This window comes from Saccoglossus kowalevskii, chromosome 14 (assembly GCF_978046115.1).
Source record: "Saccoglossus kowalevskii chromosome 14, keSacKowa6.1, whole genome shotgun sequence".
NCBI classification, from domain to species: Eukaryota; Metazoa; Hemichordata; class Enteropneusta; family Harrimaniidae; genus Saccoglossus; species Saccoglossus kowalevskii.
In genome coordinates this window covers 31,404,518-31,429,948 of record NC_140654.1, presented here as the reverse complement: position 1 = coordinate 31,429,948, position 25,431 = coordinate 31,404,518, and the positions used below count along the sequence as shown (strand labels likewise).

The 25,431-nt window shown below is 33.5% G+C and overlaps 1 protein-coding gene across 1 annotated transcript in view; it reads right to left on the bottom strand.

The window, feature by feature from the left end:
• Positions 1-389: 389 nt before the first annotated feature.
• Positions 390-25,431, bottom strand: part of LOC102807446 (rho GTPase-activating protein 18-like) — a 37,643-nt gene continuing 12,601 nt past the window's right edge. The window contains exons 6-19 of the mRNA XM_085508134.1: positions 24,925-25,072; positions 24,430-24,548; positions 15,811-15,864; positions 15,212-15,380; positions 12,317-12,408; positions 11,469-11,546; positions 11,079-11,244; positions 7,737-7,819; positions 7,456-7,662; positions 6,896-6,982; positions 6,173-6,226; positions 5,811-5,953; positions 4,358-4,416; positions 390-579 (exon numbers count right to left, since the gene is read on the bottom strand). Of these exons, the coding sequence (XP_085364260.1) occupies positions 494-579; positions 4,358-4,416; positions 5,811-5,953; positions 6,173-6,226; positions 6,896-6,982; positions 7,456-7,662; positions 7,737-7,819; positions 11,079-11,244; positions 11,469-11,546; positions 12,317-12,408; positions 15,212-15,380; positions 15,811-15,864; positions 24,430-24,548; positions 24,925-25,072 (1,545 nt within the window). The 3' untranslated portion in view covers positions 390-493. The remainder of the gene's footprint in view (positions 580-4,357; positions 4,417-5,810; positions 5,954-6,172; positions 6,227-6,895; positions 6,983-7,455; positions 7,663-7,736; positions 7,820-11,078; positions 11,245-11,468; positions 11,547-12,316; positions 12,409-15,211; positions 15,381-15,810; positions 15,865-24,429; positions 24,549-24,924; positions 25,073-25,431) is intronic.

Here is a 25,431-nt window from a genome sequence, read left to right as displayed (position 1 = left end):
AATCTCCATCAAAGGGTCAATCTCACTGAAAGGGCTAATCACAGTTAATCTCCATCAAAGGGTCAATCTCACTGAAAGGGCTAATCGACAGTTAATCTCCCTCTAAAGGTCACAATTCATGCAGACAGATCTTCATTACTTAAACAGTGTTTTTGAGATCTAAATAAGAATTTACAACATTGCCTAAAACACTTTGATAGTCCAGTCAGCTTTTTACATAATCTATAACAATGTTGGTGCAGAATTTTGTTATAAATACTGCCCTTCCTGACAAAATAGGATTTTTTTTCAGCCTTTAAAATAATTTTTTGTGTGGCACTCAGCCATAATGTACAAACTGATACACGATTACCCAAAGCAAGACATATATTTTGATTATTTTACAGAAATTGTCTTTTTTTTCCCTGTTGGAATTCAAAAAGATACTTGGGTCAGAGTAATGTGTAGTTGATTTGTTAAGATCATTGGTGACAAGGTGATCACAAGACCACAATTATTTTCTTTGTATCATCCACTCCGTGTGTGGATTAACTTTCTGTAATTCCAGTAGATTTGTCATCGGATCAAGTACCCTTTCACCTGGAGAGAAAATACATAATGCCATTGTTGGATGAATGACATATGAACCATGTGTGGCACATATTAACAACAAGAGACTCACAAACATCAAGCTCATTGCATTGTTGAGTATGGATAGTCAAGTGAGGTGGGTGTTTTCATCACACTCTAAACACTGGCGGCAGTCTCACTTCCATTCCTCGCGTTCAGGTTTTCACCACTGTCCCAGTGTATATATATTGAAATATAGAACGTAATCAAAGATGTTCAGGTTTTCACCACTGTCCCAGTGTATATATATTGAAATATAGAACGTAATCAAAGATGTTCAGGTTTTCACCACTGTCCCAGTGTATATATATTGAAATATAGAACGTAATCAAAGATGTTCAGGTTTTCACCACTGTCCCAGTGTATATATATTGAAATATAGAACGTAATCAAAGATGTTCAGGTTTTCACCACTGTCCCAGTGTATATATATTGAAATATAGAACGTAATCAAAGATGTTCAGGTTTTCACCACTGTCCCAGTGTATATATATTGAAATATAGAACGTAATCAAAGATGTTCAGGTTTTCACCACTGTCCCAGTGTATATATATTGAAATATAGAACGTAATCAAAGATGTTCAGGTTTTCACCACTGTCCCAGTGTATATATATTGAAATATAGAACGTAATCAAAGATGTTCAGGTTTTCACCACTGTCCCAGTGTATATATATTGAAATATAGAACGTAATCAAAGATGTTCAGGTTTTCACCACTGTCCCAGTGTATATATATTGAAATATAGAACGTAATCAAAGATGTTCAGGTTTTCACCACTGTCCCAGTGTATATATATTGAAATATAGAACGTAATCAAAGATGTTCAGGTTTTCACCACTGTCCCAGTGTATATATATTGAAATATAGAACGTAATCAAAGATGTTCAGGTTTTCACCACTGTCCCAGTGTATATATATTGAAATATAGAACGTAATCAAAGATGTTCAGGTTTTCACCACTGTCCCCAGTGTATATATATTGAAATATAGAACGTAATCAAAGATGTTCAGGTTTTCACCACTGTCCCAGTGTATATATATTGAAATATAGAACGTAATCAAAGATGTTCAGGTTTTCACCACTGTCCCAGTGTATATATATTGAAATATAGAACGTAATCAAAGATGTTCAGGTTTTCACCACTGTCCCAGTGTATATATATTGAAATATAGAACGTAATCAAAGATGTTCAGGTTTTCACCACTGTCCCAGTGTATATATATTGAAATATAGAACGTAATCAAAGATGTTCAGGTTTTCACCACTGTCCCAGTGTATATATATTGAAATATAGAACGTAATCAAAGATGTTCAGGTTTTCACCACTGTCCCAGTGTATATATATTGAAATATAGAACGTAATCAAAGATGTTCAGGTTTTCACCACTGTCCCAGTGTATATATATTGAAATATAGAACGTAATCAAAGATGTTCAGGTTTTCACCACTGTCCCAGTGTATATATATTGAAATATAGAACGTAATCAAAGATGTTCAGGTTTTCACCACTGTCCCAGTGTATATATATTGAAATATAGAACGTAATCAAAGATGTTCAGGTTTTCACCACTGTCCCAGTGTATATATATTGAAATATAGAACGTAATCAAAGATGTTCAGGTTTTCACCACTGTCCCAGTGTATATATATTGAAATATAGAACGTAATCAAAGATGTTTAGGTTTTCACCACTGTCCCAGTGTATATATATTGAAATATAGAACGTAATCAAAGATGTTTAGGTTTTCACCACTGTCCCAGTGTATATATATTGAAATATAGAACGTAATCAAAGATGTTTAGGTTTTCACCACTGTCCCAGTGTATATATATTGAAATATAGAACGTAATCAAAGATGTTTAGGTTTTCACCACTGTCCCAGTGTATATATATTGAAATATAGAACGTAATCAAAGATGTTTAGGTTTTCACCACTGTCCCAGTGTATATATATTGAAATATAGAACGTAATCAAAGATGTTCAGGTTTTCACCACTGTCCCAGTGTATATATATTGAAATATAGAACGTAATCAAAGATGTTCAGGTTTTCACCACTGTCCCAGTGTATATATATTGAAATATAGAACGTAATCAAAGATGTTCAGGTTTTCACCACTGTCCCAGTGTATATATATTGAAATATAGAACGTAATCAAAGATGTTCAGGTTTTCACCACTGTCCCAGTGTATATATATTGAAATATAGAACGTAATCAAAGATGTTCAGGTTTTCACCACTGTCCCAGTGTATATATATTGAAATATAGAACGTAATCAAAGATGTTCAGGTTTTCACCACTGTCCCAGTGTATATATATTGAAATATAGAACGTAATCAAAGATGTTCAGGTTTTCACCACTGTCCCAGTGTATATATATTGAAATATAGAACGTAATCAAAGATGTTTAGGTTTTCACCACTGTCCCAGTGTATATATATTGAAATATAGAACGTAATCAAAGATGTTCAGGTTTTCACCACTGTCCCAGTGTATATATATTGAAATATAGAACGTAATCAAAGATGTTCAGGTTTTCACCACTGTCCCAGTGTATATATATTGAAATATAGAACGTAATCAAAGATGTTCTAATTTTGAACTCATTGTTTTGTATATATACTTCTGATATTTGCTATCACATGCATTTTTTCCTTCATCTGAATCTCACGATTTCGCGAGATTAGTATAATTAGTTTTTATGAAATAAAACAGACTTGACTTGTGAAAGCAGTTTCCCTTTAGCCAAGCATCACACATGTAAACATGAATGTACCTCCACTTTGAAAAATAGGTCTGGTATAAAAGTGACATGTACACACCTAAAAACACTTTCTGTTGCATGATTTCATATTTATGAACATCACCATATTTATTTTGTAAAAAGTCAGAAAGGTTATATGCATATATTCATTATTTGAACAAAATTTTATGCAAATAACAGAACATATGCAAATATGGTGTGGTACCGGTGAAAGCCAGTATGAGTAGAACGGAAATGGGAGCACCGCCAGTGTTTGGAGTGTGGGGTTTGATGTGTTTGTGTCTAATCAGTGTTGTAACTTCCATTTAATTACACCTACCAAGTGAAGACAAATTAACCAAATGATGAACCTCACTATTTTTCCTAATTTTTATTAATATTTAATCGAATTAAACTTAAGTTTTCATAGTTAGTAAAGGGGATAGGTATGGTACAGTTTACCTTAAATTTAATATAACTGTACCATACCTACCCCCTTTAATAACCCTAAGCTTTGTAAACATTTCTATGTTAAGTCACAGGATGTATGATCTTATTTCTACTTTGTTGTATTTTTATTTAATTAAACTTAAATTATAACACAATTCTATATTGAATTGCAACTTAAATTAAACTCCAATTAAATTGCAACCGTATATAGAGTTGCGTTTTAATCCAAACATAACGCACCTATATTAAAAGTTAATCAAATTTAATTTAACATGTTGTTACGGGAAAGTAACGATTTAATGTTGTGATCATACCAAGATAAAAATATTTATCTTTCTGGTCATTGTGCATCATTAGTTAACCTTTTCATCAGCAGACTTTTTTTGTTTTTGGCCAAATATTTAGAAGCCTATAAACGGGACTATTTTGTGAATTTGTGATGACAAGAGGGAGCTGGTTGTAAAAAAGTTAACACTTTTAGATTCATTTGTAAAAGCATGCCTAGAAAGCTGTGTGTATACATAGATAGAATGTAAAATTATAACGTACCAATGTTACCACCTACTTCACATAAATATATGTCAGAATATTCCCTTCTACTGTTTGAGCTGAAACAAATCAATTGAGAATAAATGATAAGTTACAAAGGTAAGCCTAGACATTTGTGAAATTTGACTATGAAGAAAATTAACCAGCCTGACTTCCAAGTCAGTGCTGATTACCCTACTTAGTAGTTAAGGCTGGTTAACACATTATCTGCAGATTTCCCATTAATTTTGGCTATCTGTGACAGCTTCCAGCAGGCAATATGTTAACCAGCGATAACTACTAAATAGTAATAACTAGTATAGCCTTGACATAACAAGAAGAAGTTATCATGTCAGACATTTACAGATATGACTACAGAACTGTATTCAGTGAAACAAAATGGCTGCCAGTCGGCCGTTTTGATTCTGATCTGAAAAATAAAATATTGTGCAAAAAAATGCCATAACATTCAATGTATGCACCAATTTGAAGTACATTTTATTATGCTTGAGTGAAATCCAGTTCCAGAAAAGCAGATATGCTTGAGTGAAATCCAGTTCCAGAAAAGCAGATATGCTTGAGTGAAATCCAGTTCCAGAAAAGCAGATATGCTTGAGTGAAATCCAGTTCCAGAAAAGCAGATATGCTTGAGTGAAATCCAGTTCCAGAAAAGCAGATATGCTTGAGTGAAATCCAGTTCCAGAAAAGCAGATATGCTTGAGTGAAATCCAGTTCCAGAAAAGCAGATATGCTTGAGTGAAATCCAGTTCCAGAAAAGCAGATATGCTTGAGTGAAATCCAGTTCCAGAAAAGCAGATATGCTTGAGTGAAATCCAGTTCCAGAAAAGCAGATATGCTTGAGTGAAATCCAGTTCCAGAAAAGCAGATATGCTTGAGTGAAATCCAGTTCCAGAAAAGCAGATATGCTTGAGTGAAATCCAGTTCCAGAAAAGCAGATATGCTTGAGTGAAATCCAGTTCCAGAAAAGCAGATATGCTTGAGTGAAATCCAGTTCCAGAAAAGCAGATATGCTTGAGTGAAATCCAGTTCCAGAAAAGCAGATATGCTTGAGTGAAATTGAATTGTAACATCTAACAAATGTGCATATGTGTGACATCATGTTTTAACATTCCCAGTCATAGCATGTCATAATACCAGAATGGCCACCAGTCAGCCATTTTGAATACAATTCAAGGACAAATTGACATGCATCAAGGTCCCATAATGTTTGATGTTTGTACCAAGTACATCCATACATGACAGATATCAGGTTGTGAAATGGCAAAAATGCTTGATTTTAATGAATTTTAACACAAAAATGGCCTGTTCAACAAATCTTGAAACAATTGGATATGTATATGTGTGATCTTAGTTCATACTGACCACTGTATTGCTGTCTCTGTGTTATTTTCTGGTCATATGTCAATTTGGAGTCAAGTGTTTCTGATCAGGGGATTATGGTACAAGTACTAACCTTTCTGTTTCTGTAATGACAGTGCTTCGTTTGAATTTGGCAACAACATCAGCCGCCGTCGTGGTATCTGTTAACTGCATGCTGATGGTAATCTGTGTAAATTGGGGAGCCTGAACACGAATCACCCCTTCCTTGTAATCACTCTACAAAAATAAAAACAAAAAATCAAAGTTTTTAAAATGTTTCACAATTTGCCTTCTCACCACCACTGTCATTTAAGTCTTCTTCTACATTATAGTCCTGTATGATTATAAATGTTTCCATGGAGATGCTTGTGAAAACTTTTGATAAAAAAAGTAGGCCTAAAATTAAGATTATTTTATAAAACTAACAAGATAACAGTAGCCTTACAGGTTGCTTACCTTTTTAATGCTGTCATCCCTGCCTTTCCTACTACTGTGAAAAAAGTTCATATACTATGCAGAAAAAAAATATAAATAAATTTTAGGATTCCTTTATGTGCTTGAAAAAATATATTTTTCTGTCCAAATACAGGTGCAAGATTTTGCCAATTTTATTTTCTATATTTTTTTTGTTAATTTTGGATCAAATAAACACGATGTCTCACAGGCCATACAGAAATGGATCAACATTTTTTAAAAAAAAAATATCAAAAACAATTATGCAAGTTTTTGTTCTTTGAAAAATGACAACATTTAAAAAACATGAGAGCCATAAAATGTTAAAATGTAAAAATGTAAACACTGTCTGGGAAAATTGCACACACTTGAAGAGAGTTAAATGTCATGTGATCATGCATGACCTTCTAAAGGTCACACATCTGGAGAGAAAGAGAAATTCAATACCAACAAGACTGTAAAATACTTTATTTTACCTGGAATTAATTTTCGCTGAAAAGACTTTTTTTGTATTTTGTATGGAATTTATTTTCACTGATTTTTGATGATTTGAATGTAAAATCTAGAAAAAAAGTTACATTCGCTAGATTTTATTTTCATTTTCTGAATCAGTCCTTCAGGAAAAATTAATTCCAAGTGAAAATAAAATATTTTACAGTAAGTTAACTGCTGTTGATAGAGGGCGCTATCTCAATAAATACATTCACTATATCACATGGAACATACCTTAGAATCTTTAGATTTTTTACTGCTACCATTTTTAATTTCATTGTTATATAAATGTCGTAGTTGTAATACCATAAGCGATGGCACCTGTAACGAAAAATCTTTATGTCACAAAAATACTATTGTTCAATTTTAACGATTAGACAAGTATTTGACAGAATTCATGGGGGCGAGATGTTGTGGTAGTTGGTGTAATCGAATGTAATGTTTAGGCAGTTTGTATTATGAGAAAAGACTATGCAGACTTTACATGTATATGACAGTGCTCAGTAAGCAGTAATTGGGGACATACTCTCCCTCATTGTGTGAAAAAAAGGATAAGAACAGGACTGGGATGAAGCAATTAATGGCAGAGTGTAATAATAAGCCACTGTGGAGACAGTTACAACACTACAAAATATCTGCTCCATTACAAACTTATCACCAATAGAAGTACACATAGTACGAATAGTGTATTTATTGTATACCTTGAATATTAAAATACAACTTTATAAATACAACTATATCGTTACAAAAGTGCTTGCATTACAAATAGAGAAAATATAATATAACAAACTCACCATCCACAGAATCCTTCGGTAGTTTATCAACATTCTGACAACATTTGAGGTTCCCGCAGCAAGCTGCATTTCTAACGTGGACATAGATTTACTGCTAAGTGCCTGCACTGCAAATAAATTGGGAGCCATTATCATAGCCACGTTTATGATTGTCATCTTATTAAAAGGCTCGTTCTCCGTTACTTGAGTCAGGAAATCCAACAATACCTGAAATAAAATAAAATAAAATTAAAATTCTGTAATTTTATATTGACTAGCAATCTCATTGAACTGATACTTACTCTCAGAGAATGTCTATATATATCAGGTAATACCAATATGAGGAGATTTAATGCTTGAATTTGCTGTCTTCTATTCGGTATATCTGAAAAGTAAGAAAGTTTCATAGTCATCTGACAAGAATAAGACAACATAAAATGTTATATTACAGAAATATAGATTGAAATGTATTTGCTTTAAAAACAAATTAGGTATGCAAATTAAAACATGTTCTATTCACTTAAGACGTAGTAGTATGTCAAACTTTACATAGATAGATAATCTAGGATCAAACATTAGTCATGGTCAAAGTCACAGTCACCTGACAAGAATAATACCTATATGTATAGTATCAAAGCAATCAGACTTGCGGTTTTCAACAAGAAGTCGAAAATAAATGACCAAAATATTCAGTAAAATTAGAGAATTAAAGATATCATCATGAAATGAACAAATCTAAGAGAGGTCTACCCAAGGTACATATACACCAAGTATCAAAGCAGTCAGGCTTGTGGTTTTCAAGAAGAAGTTGAAAAAGTAAAACGTTGACACAGACGATTACGAACAATCACTCATATGATAAGCTTTGCTCGAGGCGACAGCTGAGCTAACAATAAAACTCATTGTTTCCTTGACAAATTCATGAAATTAAAAAAACAGTGAATCTGCTCAAATCATTAAAATAGTGAAAATAAATGGTTTTACAGTATACATGTATATACTTATACATCATGTATCAATTAAAAATTTGTCCATGAACTGAGATACTGCAATGGATTGACAAACAGATGAGAGAACAGACAGAACCAAATCCAAAAACCCCTGTACTATACTCAGTAGGAGGCTAAAAAAAAAAGTGAAAATGAAATGTAACAAGCCATGCATGGCACAGTCCCTAATTTACACAGATTACCATCACACAGCAAATGTGATATACCATCCAATATACACTTTATCTCCGCACGAGGGCGCAATTTCAAATTGAAAGAAAAACTAGCATACACGCCAGGGGGGGATTGACACGAGAGGGCGCCATCCGATCTGAATGGAACGTTTCGACGTAAGTCGTTCGTAGCCCACCGTCTAAGCAACAACGTCCCGTTTACGAACAGATGATCCATAGTGTATTCATTTATGGGGTCATACTTTATAAGAGGATGATTTCTCTGACCATTACTTTTTTCTTCTGCCCATGAATTCATATCCGCAAGAGTGATAGACATATCCCATTCATGATTTGGATTGTGACATTTATGAACTGTAGCCAAACATAATTTACAGAAAAAACTGGTATTCTTCCTCTGCAAGACCAAACTTTTATACTTTTCATCTCCTTCCAGTTTTCTACAGTGTTTCATCCCCTTTATACCATGTTGGGCAAATTTTTCAGTGCATGCCAGAATAGGAAGAATATCAACTTCTATCAGTGCATCACTCTCTGGGGCATTTATAATAACAAATGGAATGCGGCTTGCATCAGACTGTGGATTTGGATCTCTCCATACTTCATTACCATTATATTTTATCAAACGTATAGCACCACTGATGGCAAATACTTTGAAATTTTGGGACACTCCCTTGAAATCTTGGAAAGTGTCGCCACCCTCACCTACAACTATTTCTAACTTCTGTCTCTCATTTTCATCATCAAGGTCATAATCAAATTTCTTTTCAGTCAATATGTTGAGGACACTTCTCCAAACCAGGCCTTCAATATCATGAACAAACCAGCCCTTTTTATTTTGAGAGGCAGTTTCTGACACCATATTGTGGAACAGTTTCAAATTATTTCTCAAAGTGGTTAATCTGGGAATTCTTGAAACATTTTCTTGTGTTCTCAGAGATTTCTCTAAACCATCATAGTCAGTTTCAGATAGACCGCCCCGTAGATGGATAAATATGTGTTCTGCTTCAGAATCATTCCATAATTTAGTGTCATCTGTAGTCTGACCTAATTTCTGGGAAGATGGTGCTGCTAATAAAGCCAATTTAACAGAAGGAGGCAGAATATCTGATGTAATGGCTTCCTTGAAAAATGATACAGATAATACTGATTTGGCAAATGCTTTATCTTTATTTAATCGTAATTGCCAAAGGGCACTCTCATCAAATCCTGACAACTTTTCATCTACTGCCTGGTGCTGATTTAAGATTTTACTGATGTAGGTTCGACTCCCAGTGGCTTTCTTAGAAATTGCTGATCTTTTCGTGCTAAATAGATCTGCAAGTGAGACAAATATTTGTTTGAATCATCCCATTCGTGACCCTACAAACCATTTGAAGTGAGCACATCGTTTTTAACTTTCTCAAACTGTGAGCTATCGTCATCACTGTCATTACAAAAGCAAAAAAACCCGAATATTCGAGTCAAAATCTTGGAAGAAAGATCAGAAAGCGGAACGACCTTGTGTGCCGACGACAACATCGGCGATCGACTGAGCAGTTGAAGCCGATTGCCCACGTGATTTTGCGGCTAAACTTTCCTGCTTGACTCTTTTGGATGTTCTTGACGTGATTGTGTAGAAATACGTCCAGAAAATGTGATATTGGTACAATAAATCGCACGATAAGCACATGGAAGGCGAACCCGGAAACAACTCACGAGCTAAAAACTGTTTTTGCGCAGAACGATGCCAGAATTTTCAGTTCTGCGCATAGCAATATGCGTTGGTACAGAACGTGTTGAATTCTGGGTAAAACCTCGTAACGTGCATCAGTATGCAGTTAACAGATACAACGAAGGCGGATGATGTTGTTATCAAATTTAAGAAACACATTTGTATAGTCTTGTTTATACATATAGTAATATAGTTGAACATAAACATGTCAGAAGTATAGATCCAGTAGATGATGCTTGATTTTGATGATTTTTTAACAATAAAATGATTGACATCTTGTACTTATATATTGCTCTGGAACAGCCTTGATTAAAATGATGTAAAACGAATATATAAAATTTGAACATAATCAGTCAAAGCATATCAGAGATATGGCTCTAGAAGCACATTCATTAAACAAAATGGCCATCAGTCAGCCATTTCAAATTGGATCTGAAAAATAAAACGATGTGCCTCAAGGTCCCATAATGTTCAACGTATGTACCAAATTTAAACAAAATCCATCCATAAATGCTTGATTTTGATGATTTTTTAGCACAAAAATGGCCACCACCAGATTGTGAAACAAAATGATGTGCATATGTATAATATTATGTATGATGTATGTGTGAAGTTTGATTGTGATTGGTCTAGAAATGTCTAAGATACACATGCACGGATGGACACGGATGCACAAATGTCAAAACATAAGTCCCCGTTTTCGGACTGTGTCCGAACGTGGACTAAATAATTGAGTCTGTGACTTACTTTCAACCATAGCAAATGCCTGTATATATTCCAATGTCAACAAAGGTATGGGTAATTCACGCAGAAATTGTTTTAACAATCCAGCTACATCGTGACTTCGTGCATTATTAAACTGAAACACACTACAACCACTGCTGTACTGTGACTCTAATTCTTTACGTAACACCTGTACAAGAAGATTAGATCAGAGAATAAATGTCAAAGTCTGACAAAAATATTTCAACGATATTTATTCATTGAACAAATCCAACTTTAATTAATCAAAATCAGAAACAAAAATAGAAAAAGCAAAATTAAAAAAAAAATATTAGGTATAAAGAGTGAAACAATGTCACATGATTCTACATTCTAATCAAATTCTACCATCTCATCGTGAAATGAATGACTAACCTTCATTCTTGTCGAAGATCCTGGTATTCTTAATATTCCCTCATCTTTAATGCCTTTAACTTTTAAATAAGCCATCATCTGAAAAAAAATGACACAAAATTTTAATAGTGTTAAATTATGTGCATAAATATTATGGGTTAAATTATGCACATAAATAATATGGGGTTAAATTATGCGGATAAATATTATGGATTAAATTATGCGGATAAATAATATGCGGTTAAATTATTCACATAAATATTATGGGTTAAATTATGCACATAAATAATATGGGGTTAAATTATGCGGATAAATATTATGGATTAAATTATGCACATAAATAATATGAGGTTAAAATATGCACATAAATAATATGAGGTTAAATTATGTGCATAAATATTATGGGGTTAAATTATGCACATAAATATTATGGGTTAAATTATGCACATAAATATTATGGATTAAATTATGCGGATAAATAATATGCGGTTAAATTATTCACATAAATATTATGGGTTAAATTATGCACATAAATAATATGGGGTTAAATTATGCGGATAAATATTATGGATTAAATTATGCACATAAATAATATGAGGTTAAATTATGCACATAAATAATATGAGGTTAAATTATGCACATAAATAATATGAGGTTAAATTATGCACATAAATAATATGGGATGAAATATTCAGTTATTGGTGTTCTTAACAGTCAAACAATCAATTCCTGTCAATCCTGAAATGAGCAAACCTAATTTATTCACATCATACTTTACCCTCCAAGAGTCCAAAGAAATTAAAGCAATGTGTTTTTTTTCTAATGAAGAGAGGGATCATAACTGTGCAAAAAAACATGGAGTCACTTACTTGTTGAAATATAAGGGGGATGGTGGCCTTACTCTGCCGCCTTCTATCATTTTCTAATAATATATGTAGAGGTACTCCGAATAAACCAGTTTCTGAAAAAATCAGATGTAAATACAAGAAAATCCCTGTCATTGAAAGGAACACGCTATTTTAAAAATAATGATACTTCATGTTTAGGTAATTATTGAAGAAAGGAATTATAGAAATTATTAAAATGACAGATGCAAATATTGCTAATTTTGCTGATCAAAGGCGGATAATAGATAAGGGCATGAAACTTCATACTCATGTATGTGAAGAAGATTTTCAATTCAAATGCAGCAATGTGATTGGATGTTAATTATATTAGTTCTGATAAATACAGTCTTAGAAAATCCTAGGAGTTTTGGAAACAAAAAAATACTTTGACATTGGTAGTCTCTAATTCAGTTGATGTGTACACACAACAAACCTGTCAGGTAATACCTGAGCATCAATACAAGTGTTGGATTAAAATTTATCAAACCAAGGATTATCAGATTTTATTTAGGAATTATAAAACACTTTCTAGTACATATTCTATTAAAATACAAGTAACTAAAAACAACACAAGGGAAAACAGTATCAGTATGCAAAAATTTGAATAAGCACCCATAATTTCATTTCATTATACCATATTCAAAAAAAGTATGGTGAGCACACAGATGTAAACAAGATGTTGCCCAAGGACTTTTTGCTTCTCACTTGGATGTTAAGGTTATAACATAATAATAATATAATAAAGAAAGAAAGCTTAGAAAGAACTCCCGTGTGTATTGAAGACACATTAAAAATTAATTAAAAATTACTTGTACATGAGATATTGATGGAAAAGCTGAAAACTAATTATGTAAATCAGGTAACGAATATGAACAGATAAGAACAAAAAAATTATGAATTACTATGCTAATTAGAGACTTAATATGAACAAATTTTAACCCCAAATTAATCAAGCCTGTCTATTGTCCTAAAGCATTTATGTACCAAATTTTATTCAAATGTGATGATCAGTACCTGAGATATCAGTGTTAATTAATTATGTTAATTAGGTGATTAATAAGCATAAATATTAACCAAAAACTAATTGGGCCTCTGCATAGTTCTCCTTAAAAGTTTCATTAAAATCCAATTCGTGGTTCTTTATATATCAGTGGAACATTAGGCAAATTAGGTAATTAATATCCAATTAAAACTAATCAGGTCTCTGCATAGTCCTAGAAGATCTATGTAGCAAGTCTCATTGAAATATGATGATTAGTACTTGAGATATTAGGCAAAAAGCTGAAAATTAATTAATTATGCTAATAAGGTAATTAATATGCACAAATATTTACCCAAAAACTAATAAGGTCCCTGCACAGTCCTTAAGTAACTATGTACCAAGTAGTATTGAAATGTGATGATAACTATTTGAAATATCAAAAGCTGAAAATTAATTAATTATGCAAATTAGGTAATTAATATGTACTGATATAACCATAAAAACTATCAGGTCTGTGCAGTGTCCTATGACATCTATGTACCAAGTGTCATTGAAATGTGATGATTACTACTTGAAATATCAAAAGCTGAAAATTATTTAATTATGCAAATTAGGTAATTAATATGTACTGATAGTACCCTAAAAACTATCAGGTCTGTGCAGTGTCCTATGACATCTATGTACCAAGTGTCATTGAAATGTGATGATTACTACTTGAAATATCAAAAGCTGAAAATTAATTAATTATGCAAATTAGGTAATTAATATCTACTGATATTAACCTTAAAAACTATCAGGTCTGTGCAGTGTCCTGTGACATATATGTACCAAGTTTTATTGAAATGTGATGATTAGAACTTGAGATATCAGTGGAAAAGCTGAAAATTGATTAATCATTATGCAAATTAGGTAATTAATATTGCACAGATTTTTACCCAAAACTAATCAAATCTTTGCATTAGTTTAGAGCATCTATGTGGCAAGTTTCATCAAAATCCAATGAGTGGTTCTTTAGATACATGTATCAGTGGAACAGTCATGGAACAGCTAAAAATCAGCTAATTATCATGCAAATTAGGTAATTAATATGCATGAATTTTTACCAGAACCTTATAAAATCTGCGCATTGGCCCAGAGCATTTATGCACCAAGTTTCATCAAAAATCAATGTATGGTTCTTGAGATATCAGTGGAAGAGACACACACACAGACACACACACAGACAGACAGACACACTAACTGCAAAGACTCTCTTTTTGTGCTTCGCACACGGGAGTCAATAATAATAATAACATAATAGTCATAATTTTTGAGATAGTTGGTTACAAATTGCATGGCATTGTTCATTGTGTAAAATCATAAAGCTATTGTCCCATGGCACCATGAGATAGCAATCTTTTGTGAGTTACAGTGACGTATTTTGAGAACTTCACATTTTTAAAAAAAAATAAGTGTTTTTTAGAATAATTCCATAGAACACAATGTTAAAGAATAATTACATTTTTTTACATTTTTTAAGACCCAGATTATTAACAGTTCAGGACAACAAAGAGTACCCTATTACATGTATTTGTAATATATAATTGTTTCAGCCTATGTCACCAGCCTACAATTTAAGATTTCACATATTATCTTTGTCATAGGAACCCATGGTAAAAGCGTATAATATTGACAAAATGGCCACTATCCATGAAAATCATTTTCTTGAAAATTTAGGCTGGTGACCCCCCAATATTTATTTAAGTCAATATACTTACATTGCTCAGTAGTACAATATATTGGAAAATGAATGAGTTCTGGGTATTTACATTTATGAGTAGACTTCTACATTAATAAAAAGAAAAAGAAGAAAACAACAACATATAGCACTATTGTTTGTTTTAATTTGAACCTACCTTTGTATTTCTTTTTCCCTGATCTCCGAAGAGGACGTAAACTTAACAAATAACTGTCAAACATGGCTGTCAGTTCTATTAATGCTAACGACCGTATTCTATCAACGTCTTTTGGTGCCAGATAATCAAGTGAAGTTAAACCAAGCTTATCAGGAACTATTGTAATATTCTATCAGAAAATAAAATGCTTCAAATAGTAAAGTTGTTCTAATATACAATCATAACTAAAGCAGACAGTGCAAAATTAAGGAAAATAGAATATTCACTGTTTACAATGGTTTCAGAGAAAATTAGTCATATTTGTAGGTAAACTTGCTTGAAAACACTGTATTTGTAAACAAAAACCTCTTACATCTTTATTTTTTAGAAAATATACAGTTTTAAGCCCTGACACACTTAACCCTTATAGCATACTTTGATAGAATTCATATATATTCAAATCTGATAAATGCAAACACATAAAACATGACTAACCATAAAGGGAAATTTTTATTTTTGTGTATGACCTAAAGCGCTCTCTGTAGTTCATATTTAGCAATGTTACCTTCAGCCAACTGAGTTTACAGAGCTCTACTCTATTACATGTATGTAATACTTACTGGCAATTGAGAATATGATTCACCATTGGAGGTCACATCTTCCAAACAAATGTCCTGATAACAGTAAATATATTGATATATTAGTGCTTATTATCATATTAAAGGGGCATCCAATACTTATATATCATTACAGATTGTTCCAGGAACCCAATGAATCATTAAAGGTTATTCAAGGAACCCAATAAATCATTACAGGTTATTCAAGGTACCCAATGAATCATTACAGGTTATTCAAGGGACCCAATGAATCATTAAAGGTTATTCAAGGGACCCAATGAATCATTAAAGGTTATTCAAGGGACCCAATAAATCATTAAAGGTTATTCAAGGGACCCAATAAATCATTAAAGGTTATTCAAGGAACCCAATGAATCATTAAAGGTTATTCAAGGGACCCAATGAATCATTAAAGGTTATTCAAGGGACCCAATGAATCATTAAAGGTTATTCAAGGGACCCAATGAATCATTAAAGGTTATTCAAGGGACCCAATGAATCATTAAAGGTTATTCAAGGAACCCAATGAATCATTACAGGTTGTTCAAGGAACCCAATAAATCATTAAAGGTTATTCAAGGGACCCAATAAATCATTACAGGTTATTCAAGGAACCCAATAAATCATTACAGCTTGTTCCAGGAACCCAATGAATCATTAAAGGTTATTCAAGGAACCCAATGAATCATTACAGGTTGTTCAAGGGACCCAATAAATCATTAAAGGTTATTCAAGGAACCCAATGAATCATTACAGGTTGTTCCAGGAACCCAATGAATCATTACAGGTTGTTCAAGGAACCCAATGAATCATTACAGGTTGTTCAAGGAACCCAATAAATCATTACAGGTTATTCAAGGGACCCAATGAATCATTAAAGGTTATTCAAGGGACCCAATAAATCATTACAGGTTGTTCCAGGAACCCAATGAATCATTAAAGGTTATTCAAGGGACCCAATGAATCATTAAAGGTTATTCAAGGAACCCAATGAATCATTAAAGGTTATTCAAGGAACCCAATGAATCATTAAAGGTTATTCAAGGAACCCAATGAATCATTAAAGGTTATTCAAGGAACCCAATGAATCATTAAAGGTTGTTCAAGGAACCCAATGAATCATTACAGCTTGTTCAAGGGACCCAATAAATCATTACAGGTTATTCACGGAACCCAATGAATCATTACAGGTTGTTCAAGGGACCCAATGAATCATTAAAGGTTATTCAAGGAACCCAATGAATCATTACAGGTTATTCAAGGGACCCGATAAATCATTACAGGTTGTTCAAGGACCCAATAAATCATTAAAGGTTATTCAAGGGACCCAATAAATCATTACAGGTTGTTCCAGGAACCCAATGAATCATTACAGGTTGTTCAAGGGACCCAATAAATCATTAAAGGTTATTCAAGGGACCCGATAAATCATTACAGGTTGTTCAAGGGACCCAATAAATCATTACAGGTTGTTCCAGGGACCCAATAAATCATTAAAGGTTACTCAAGGACCCAATAAATCATTACAGGTTATTCAAGGGACCCAATAAATCATTACATGCTGTTCAAGGGACCCAATAAATCATTACAGGTTGTTCAAGGGACCCAATAAATCATTAAAGGTTATTCAAGGGACCCAATAAATCATTACAGGTTGTTCCAGGAACCCAATGAATCATTAAAGGTTATTCAAGGAACCCAATGAATCATTAAAGGTTATTCAAGGAACCCAATGAATCATTAAAGGTTATTCAAGGAACCCAATGAATCATTAAAGGTTGTTCAAGGAACCCAATGAATCATTAAAGGTTATTCAAGGAACCCAATGAATCATTAAAGGTTATTCAAGGAACCCAATGAATCATTAAAGGTTATTCAAGGAACCCAATAAATCATTACAGGTTGTTCAAGGGACCCAATAAATCATTAAAGGTTATTCAAGGAACCCAATGAATCATTACAGGTTGTTCAAGGAACCCAATAAATCATTACAGGTTATTCAAGGGACCCAATAAATCACTACAGGTTGTTCCAGGAACCCAATGAATCATTAAAGGTTATTCAAGGGACCCAATGAATCATTAAAGGTTATTCAAGGAACCCAATGAATCATTAAAGGTTATTCAAGGAACCCAATGAATCATTAAAGGTTATTCAAGGAACCCAATGAATCATTAAAGGTTATTCAAGGAACCCAATGAATCATTAAAGGTTGTTCAAGGAACCCAATGAATCATTACAGCTTGTTCAAGGGACCCAATAAATCATTACAGGTTATTCACGGAACCCAATGAATCATTACAGGTTGTTCAAGGGACCCAATGAATCATTAAAGGTTATTCAAGGAACCCAATGAATCATTACAGGTTATTCAAGGGACCCAATAAATCATTACAGGTTATTCAAGGGACCCAATAAATCATTACAGGTTATTCAAGGAACCCAATAAATCATTACAGGTTATTCAAGGAACCCAATAAATCATTACAGGTTGTTCAAGGGACCCAATGAATCATTAAAGGTTATTCAAGGAACCCAATGAATCATTGAAGGTTGTTCAAGGAACCCAATAAATCATTAAAGGTTATTCAAAGGACCCAATAAATCATTAAAGGTTATTCAAGGGACCCAATGAATCATTACAGGTTGTTCAAGGAACCCAATGAATCATTACAGGTTGTTCAAGGAACCCAACGAATCATTACAGGTTATACAAGGAACCCAATAAATCATTAAAGGTTATTCAAGGAACCCAATGAATCATTAAAGGTTATACAAGGAACCCAATAAATCATTAAAGGTTATACAAGGAACCCAATAAATCATTAAAGGTTATACAAGGAACCCAATAAATCATTAAAGGTTGTTCAAGGAACCCAATAAATCATTAAAGGTTATTCAAGGGACCCAATGAATCATTACAGGTTGTTCAAGGAACCCAATAAATCATTACAGGTTATTCAAGGGACCCAATGAATCATTAAAGGTTATTCAAGGAACCCAATAAATCATTAAAGGTTATTCAAGGAACCCAATGAATCATTACAGGTTGTTCAAGGAACCCAATAAATCATTACAGGTTATTCAAGGGACCCAATGAATCATTAAAGGTTATTCAAGGAACCCAATGAATCATTACAGGTTGTTCAAGGAACCCAATAAATCATTACAGGTTATTCAAGGGACCCAATGAATCATTAAAGGTTATTCAAGGAACCCAATGAATCATTAAAGGTTGTTCAAGGAACCCAATAAATCATTAAAGGTTGTTCAAGGAACCCAATAAATCATTAAAGGTTATTCAAGGAACCCAATGAATCATTACAGGTTGTTCAAGGAACCCAATAAATCATTACAGGTTATTCAAGGGACCCAATGAATCATTAAAGGTTATTCAAGGAACCCAATGAATCATTAAAGGTTGTTCAAGGAACCCAATGAATCATTAAAGGTTGTTCAAGGAACCCAATAAATCATTACAGGTTGTTCAAGGAACCCAATGAATCATTACAGGTTGTTCAAGGGACCCAATGAATCATTAAAGGTTATTCAAGGAACCCAATGAATCATTGAAGGTTGTTCAAGGAACCCAATAAATCATTAAAGGTTATTCAAGGAACCCAATGAATCATTAAAGGTTATTCAAGGAACCCAATGAATCATTAAAGGTTATTCAAGGAACCCAATAAATCATTACAGGTTATTCACGGAACCCAATGAATCATTACAGGTTGTTCAAGGGACCCAATGAATCATTAAAGGTTATTCAAGGAACCCAATGAATCATTACAGGTTATTCAAGGGACCCGATAAATCATTACAGGTTGTTCAAGGACCCAATAAATCATTAAAGGTTATTCAAGGGACCCAATAAATCATTACAGGTTGTTCCAGGAACCCAATGAATCATTACAGGTTGTTCAAGGGACCCAATAAATCATTAAAGGTTATTCAAGGGACCCGATAAATCATTACAGGTTGTTCAAGGGACCCAATAAATCATTACAGGTTGTTCCAGGGACCCAATAAATCATTAAAGGTTACTCAAGGACCCAATAAATCATTACAGGTTATTCAAGGGACCCAATAAATCATTACATGCTGTTCAAGGGACCCAATAAATCATTACAGGTTGTTCAAGGGACCCAATAAATCATTAAAGGTTATTCAAGGGACCCAATAAATCATTACAGGTTGTTCCAGGAACCCAATGAATCATTAAAGGTTATTCAAGGAACCCAATGAATCATTAAAGGTTATTCAAGGAACCCAATGAATCATTAAAGGTTATTCAAGGAACCCAATGAATCATTAAAGGTTGTTCAAGGAACCCAATGAATCATTAAAGGTTATTCAAGGAACCCAATGAATCATTAAAGGTTATTCAAGGAACCCAATGAATCATTAAAGGTTATTCAAGGAACCCAATAAATCATTACAGGTTGTTCAAGGGACCCAATAAATCATTAAAGGTTATTCAAGGAACCCAATGAATCATTACAGGTTGTTCAAGGAACCCAATAAATCATTACAGGTTATTCAAGGGACCCAATAAATCATTACAGGTTGTTCCAGGAACCCAATGAATCATTAAAGGTTATTCAAGGGACCCAATGAATCATTAAAGGTTATTCAAGGAACCCAATGAATCATTAAAGGTTATTCAAGGAACCCAATGAATCATTAAAGGTTATTCAAGGAACCCAATGAATCATTAAAGGTTATTCAAGGAACCCAATGAATCATTAAAGGTTGTTCAAGGAACCCAATGAATCATTACAGCTTGTTCAAGGGACCCAATAAATCATTACAGGTTATTCACGGAACCCAATGAATCATTACAGGTTGTTCAAGGGACCCAATGAATCATTAAAGGTTATTCAAGGAACCCAATGAATCATTACAGGTTATTCAAGGGACCCAATAAATCATTACAGGTTATTCAAGGAACCCAATAAATCATTACAGGTTATTCAAGGAACCCAATAAATCATTACAGGTTGTTCAAGGGACCCAATGAATCATTAAAGGTTATTCAAGGAACCCAATGAATCATTGAAGGTTGTTCAAGGAACCCAATAAATCATTAAAGGTTATTCAAAGGACCCAATAAATCATTAAAGGTTATTCAAGGGACCCAATGAATCATTACAGGTTGTTCAAGGAACCCAATGAATCATTACAGGTTGTTCAAGGAACCCAACGAATCATTACAGGTTGTTCAAGGGACCCAATAAATCATTACAGGTTATACAAGGAACCCAATAAATCATTAAAGGTTATTCAAGGAACCCAATGAATCATTAAAGGTTATACAAGGAACCCAATAAATCATTAAAGGTTATACAAGGAACCCAATAAATCATTAAAGGTTATACAAGGAACCCAATAAATCATTAAAGGTTGTTCAAGGAACCCAATAAATCATTAAAGGTTATTCAAGGGACCCAATGAATCATTACAGGTTGTTCAAGGAACCCAATAAATCATTACAGGTTATTCAAGGGACCCAATGAATCATTAAAGGTTATTCAAGGAACCCAATAAATCATTAAAGGTTATTCAAGGAACCCAATGAATCATTACAGGTTGTTCAAGGAACCCAATAAATCATTACAGGTTATTCAAGGGACCCAATGAATCATTAAAGGTTATTCAAGGAACCCAATGAATCATTACAGGTTGTTCAAGGAACCCAATAAATCATTACAGGTTATTCAAGGGACCCAATGAATCATTAAAGGTTATTCAAGGAACCCAATGAATCATTAAAGGTTGTTCAAGGAACCCAATAAATCATTAAAGGTTGTTCAAGGAACCCAATAAATCATTAAAGGTTATTCAAGGAACCCAATGAATCATTACAGGTTGTTCAAGGAACCCAATAAATCATTACAGGTTATTCAAGGGACCCAATGAATCATTAAAGGTTATTCAAGGAACCCAATGAATCATTAAAGGTTGTTCAAGGAACCCAATGAATCATTAAAGGTTGTTCAAGGAACCCAATAAATCATTACAGGTTGTTCAAGGAACCCAATGAATCATTACAGGTTGTTCAAGGGACCCAATGAATCATTAAAGGTTATTCAAGGAACCCAATGAATCATTGAAGGTTGTTCAAGGAACCCAATAAATCATTAAAGGTTATTCAAAGGACCCAATAAATCATTAAAGGTTATTCAAGGGACCCAATGAATCATTACAGGTTGTTCAAGGAACCCAATGAATCATTACAGGTTGTTCAAGGAACCCAACGAATCATTACAGGTTGTTCAAGGGACCCAATAAATCATTACAGGTTATACAAGGAACCCAATAAATCATTAAAGGTTATTCAAGGAACCCAATGAATCATTAAAGGTTATACAAGGAACCCAATAAATCATTAAAGGTTATACAAGGAACCCAATAAATCATTAAAGGTTATACAAGGAACCCAATGAATCATTACAGGTCGTTCAAGGAACCCAATAAATCATTACAGGTTATTCAAGGGACCCAATGAATCATTAAAGGTTATTCAAGGAACCCAATAAATCATTAAAGGTTATTCAAGGAACCCAATGAATCATTACAGGTTGTTCAAGGAACCCAATAAATCATTACAGGTTATTCAAGGGACCCAATAAATCATTAAAGGTTATTCAAGGAACCCAATGAATCATTACAGGTTGTTCAAGGAACCCAATAAATCATTACAGGTTATTCAAGGGACCCAATGAATCATTAAAGGTTATTCAAGGAACCCAATGAATCATTAAAGGTTGTTCAAGGAACCCAATAAATCATTAAAGGTTGTTCAAGGAACCCAATAAATCATTAAAGGTTATTCAAGGAACCCAATGAATCATTACAGGTTGTTCAAGGAACCCAATAAATCATTACAGGTTATTCAAGGGACCCAATGAATCATTAAAGGTTATTCAAGGAACCCAATGAATCATTAAAGGTTGTTCAAGGAACCCAATGAATCATTAAAGGTTGTTCAAGGAACCCAATAAATCATTACAGGTTGTTCAAGGAACCCAATAAATCATTAAAGGTTGTTCCAGGGACCCAATAAATCATTACAGGTTGTTCCAGGAACCCAATAAATCATTACAGGTTGTTCCAGGAACCCAATAAATCATTACAGGTTGTTCCTGGGACCTAATAAATCATTAAAGGTTATTCAAGGGACCTAATAAATCATTACAGGTTGTTCCAGGAACCCAATGAATCATTACAGGTTGTTCAAGGGACCCAATAAATCATTAAAGGTTATTCAAGGGACACAATGAATCATTAAAGGTTATTCAAGGGACCCAATAAATCATTACAGGTTGTTCAAGGAACCCAATAAATCATTACAGGTTATTCAAGGGACCCAATAAATCATTAAAGGTTATTCAAGGGACCCAATAAATCATTACAGGTTGTTCCAGGAACCCAATGAATCATTATAGGTTGTTCAAGGGACCCAATGAATCATTACAGGTTGTTCAAGGAACCCAATGAATCATTACAGGTTATTCAAGGAACCCAATGAATCATTACAGGTTGTTCCAGGAACCCAATGAATCATTACAGGTTGTTCAAGGGACCCAATAAATCATTACAGGTTGTTCAAGGAACCCAATAAATCATTAAAGGTTGTTCCAGGGACCCGATAAATCATTACAGGTTGTTCCAGGAACCCAATAAATCATTAAAGGTTGTTCCAGGGACCCGATAAATCATTACAGGTTGTTCCAGGAACCCAATAAATCATTACAGGTTGTTCCAGGAACCCAATAAATCATTACAGGTTGTTCCAGGGACCCAATAAATCATTAAAGGTTATTCAAGGGACCCGATAAATCATTACAGGTTGTTCAAGGAACCCAATAAATCATTAAAGGTTATTCAAGGAACCCAATAAATCATTACAGGTTGTTCAAGGGACGCAATAAATCATTAAAGGTTGTTCAAGGGACCCAATAAATCATTAAAGGTTGTTCAAGGGACCCAATAAATCATTACAGGTTATTCAAGGGACCCGATAAATCATTACAGGTTGTTCAAGGGACCCAATAAATCATTAAAGGTTGTTCAAGGGACCCAATAAATCATTACAGGTTGTTCAAGGGACCCAATAAATCATTACAGGTTATTCAAGGGACCCGATAAATCATTACAGGTTATTCAAGGAACCCAATAAATCATTACAGGTTGTTCAAGGGACCCAATAAATCATTAAAGGTTGTTCAAGGGACCCAATATATCATTAAAGGTTGTTCCAGGAACCCAATGAATCATTAAAGGTTATTCAAGGAACCCAATGAATCATTACAGGTTGTTCCAGGGACCCGATAAATCATTATAGCTTGTTCCAGAAACCCAATGAATCAGTACAGTACAGACATTCCAACAAATTATTACAAGTTGTTCCAGAAACCCTGTAAGTAAAAATCATTCTAATGCACCCCATCTATCACAGGCTTTCTGCTACTAGTAGAATTTAAAATGAAAGCATGTGGTCCCCAGAATCACAGTTGTATGAGTGACTATTCCAGTGGTGTGAAACCTTCAAACACTGGGAATGTGTTCACAGATGAAAATCTGAGTTGTATTGACAGACAAAACAAACAAAAAACTTACAAGTCTGGCTTCTACAGATTTATCATTTGTATCCAGCTCTGCATTATGTTCTATAGTTTGGCTTGTATTTGGCACATCAACAGGTAATGTATGCGTTAAACTTAATGTCTTTATTCCAACTAGAAAATAAAACATAATCATTGCCACATTGCAGAATGGAATTATCCAGGTTGTCTTAACATACATCAACATAAAAATGACCATGATGCAACATTTCCTAAAAATAGAACGTAACTATAGGAAATTGTTCTACACATAAAACAAATCAAGACAGGAAGCAGATAAAGACATTTTCAACCCAGAATGCATCACTTCTCTCTTTTGTTTCTGTGATTTGTTGTGAATCACAAGAAGATTTACTGTCTAAATCGTTTAAGAGGCATATCTGTTGCTATTTGAATAAAATGTCTTTATATGAATAACTCATCAAATATTGTAAAAATTCATTTGTGTAAACAGAACCATTTGAAATAAAAAGTACTGAGATTTGCTTACCTGTTGTAATTTCTGCAATACCAGAATCAATACCAGCAGCTTCTTTGGTTTTGATCAAAGGACGATCTAGATATTCTGGAACTGTGCGACTCCTGCGGTGATTGCGAGACTCTCTACGAGCTATAGCTGTCTGGTTTTCAACACCACCCTGTATAATAACAAAATAAAACACTAGTACCTTATACAAGTAGCATATAAAACCATGCAGAAGTGATGGAAAGAGAAATCACGTGTGAAATGTTATCTTTATGGCTACAGTTCAGGTACTGGTTAAGTATTAAATTAATTCATAAAGATAGATAAGTGAATGAGTACATATATTTAATGGAAGATAACTATTACCATTAACTATTAACAAGGTGAAAGAAATGAATCACAGTCTTGGTAAATCCTTTACTGCCACATTCACTTATTAAATATGCTCTCCAGCACAAACCAAACAACTCCTTTCAGGGCCAACATATCCTCCAAAAAGAGAACTACTGTACAAATATTCATATACTTTTT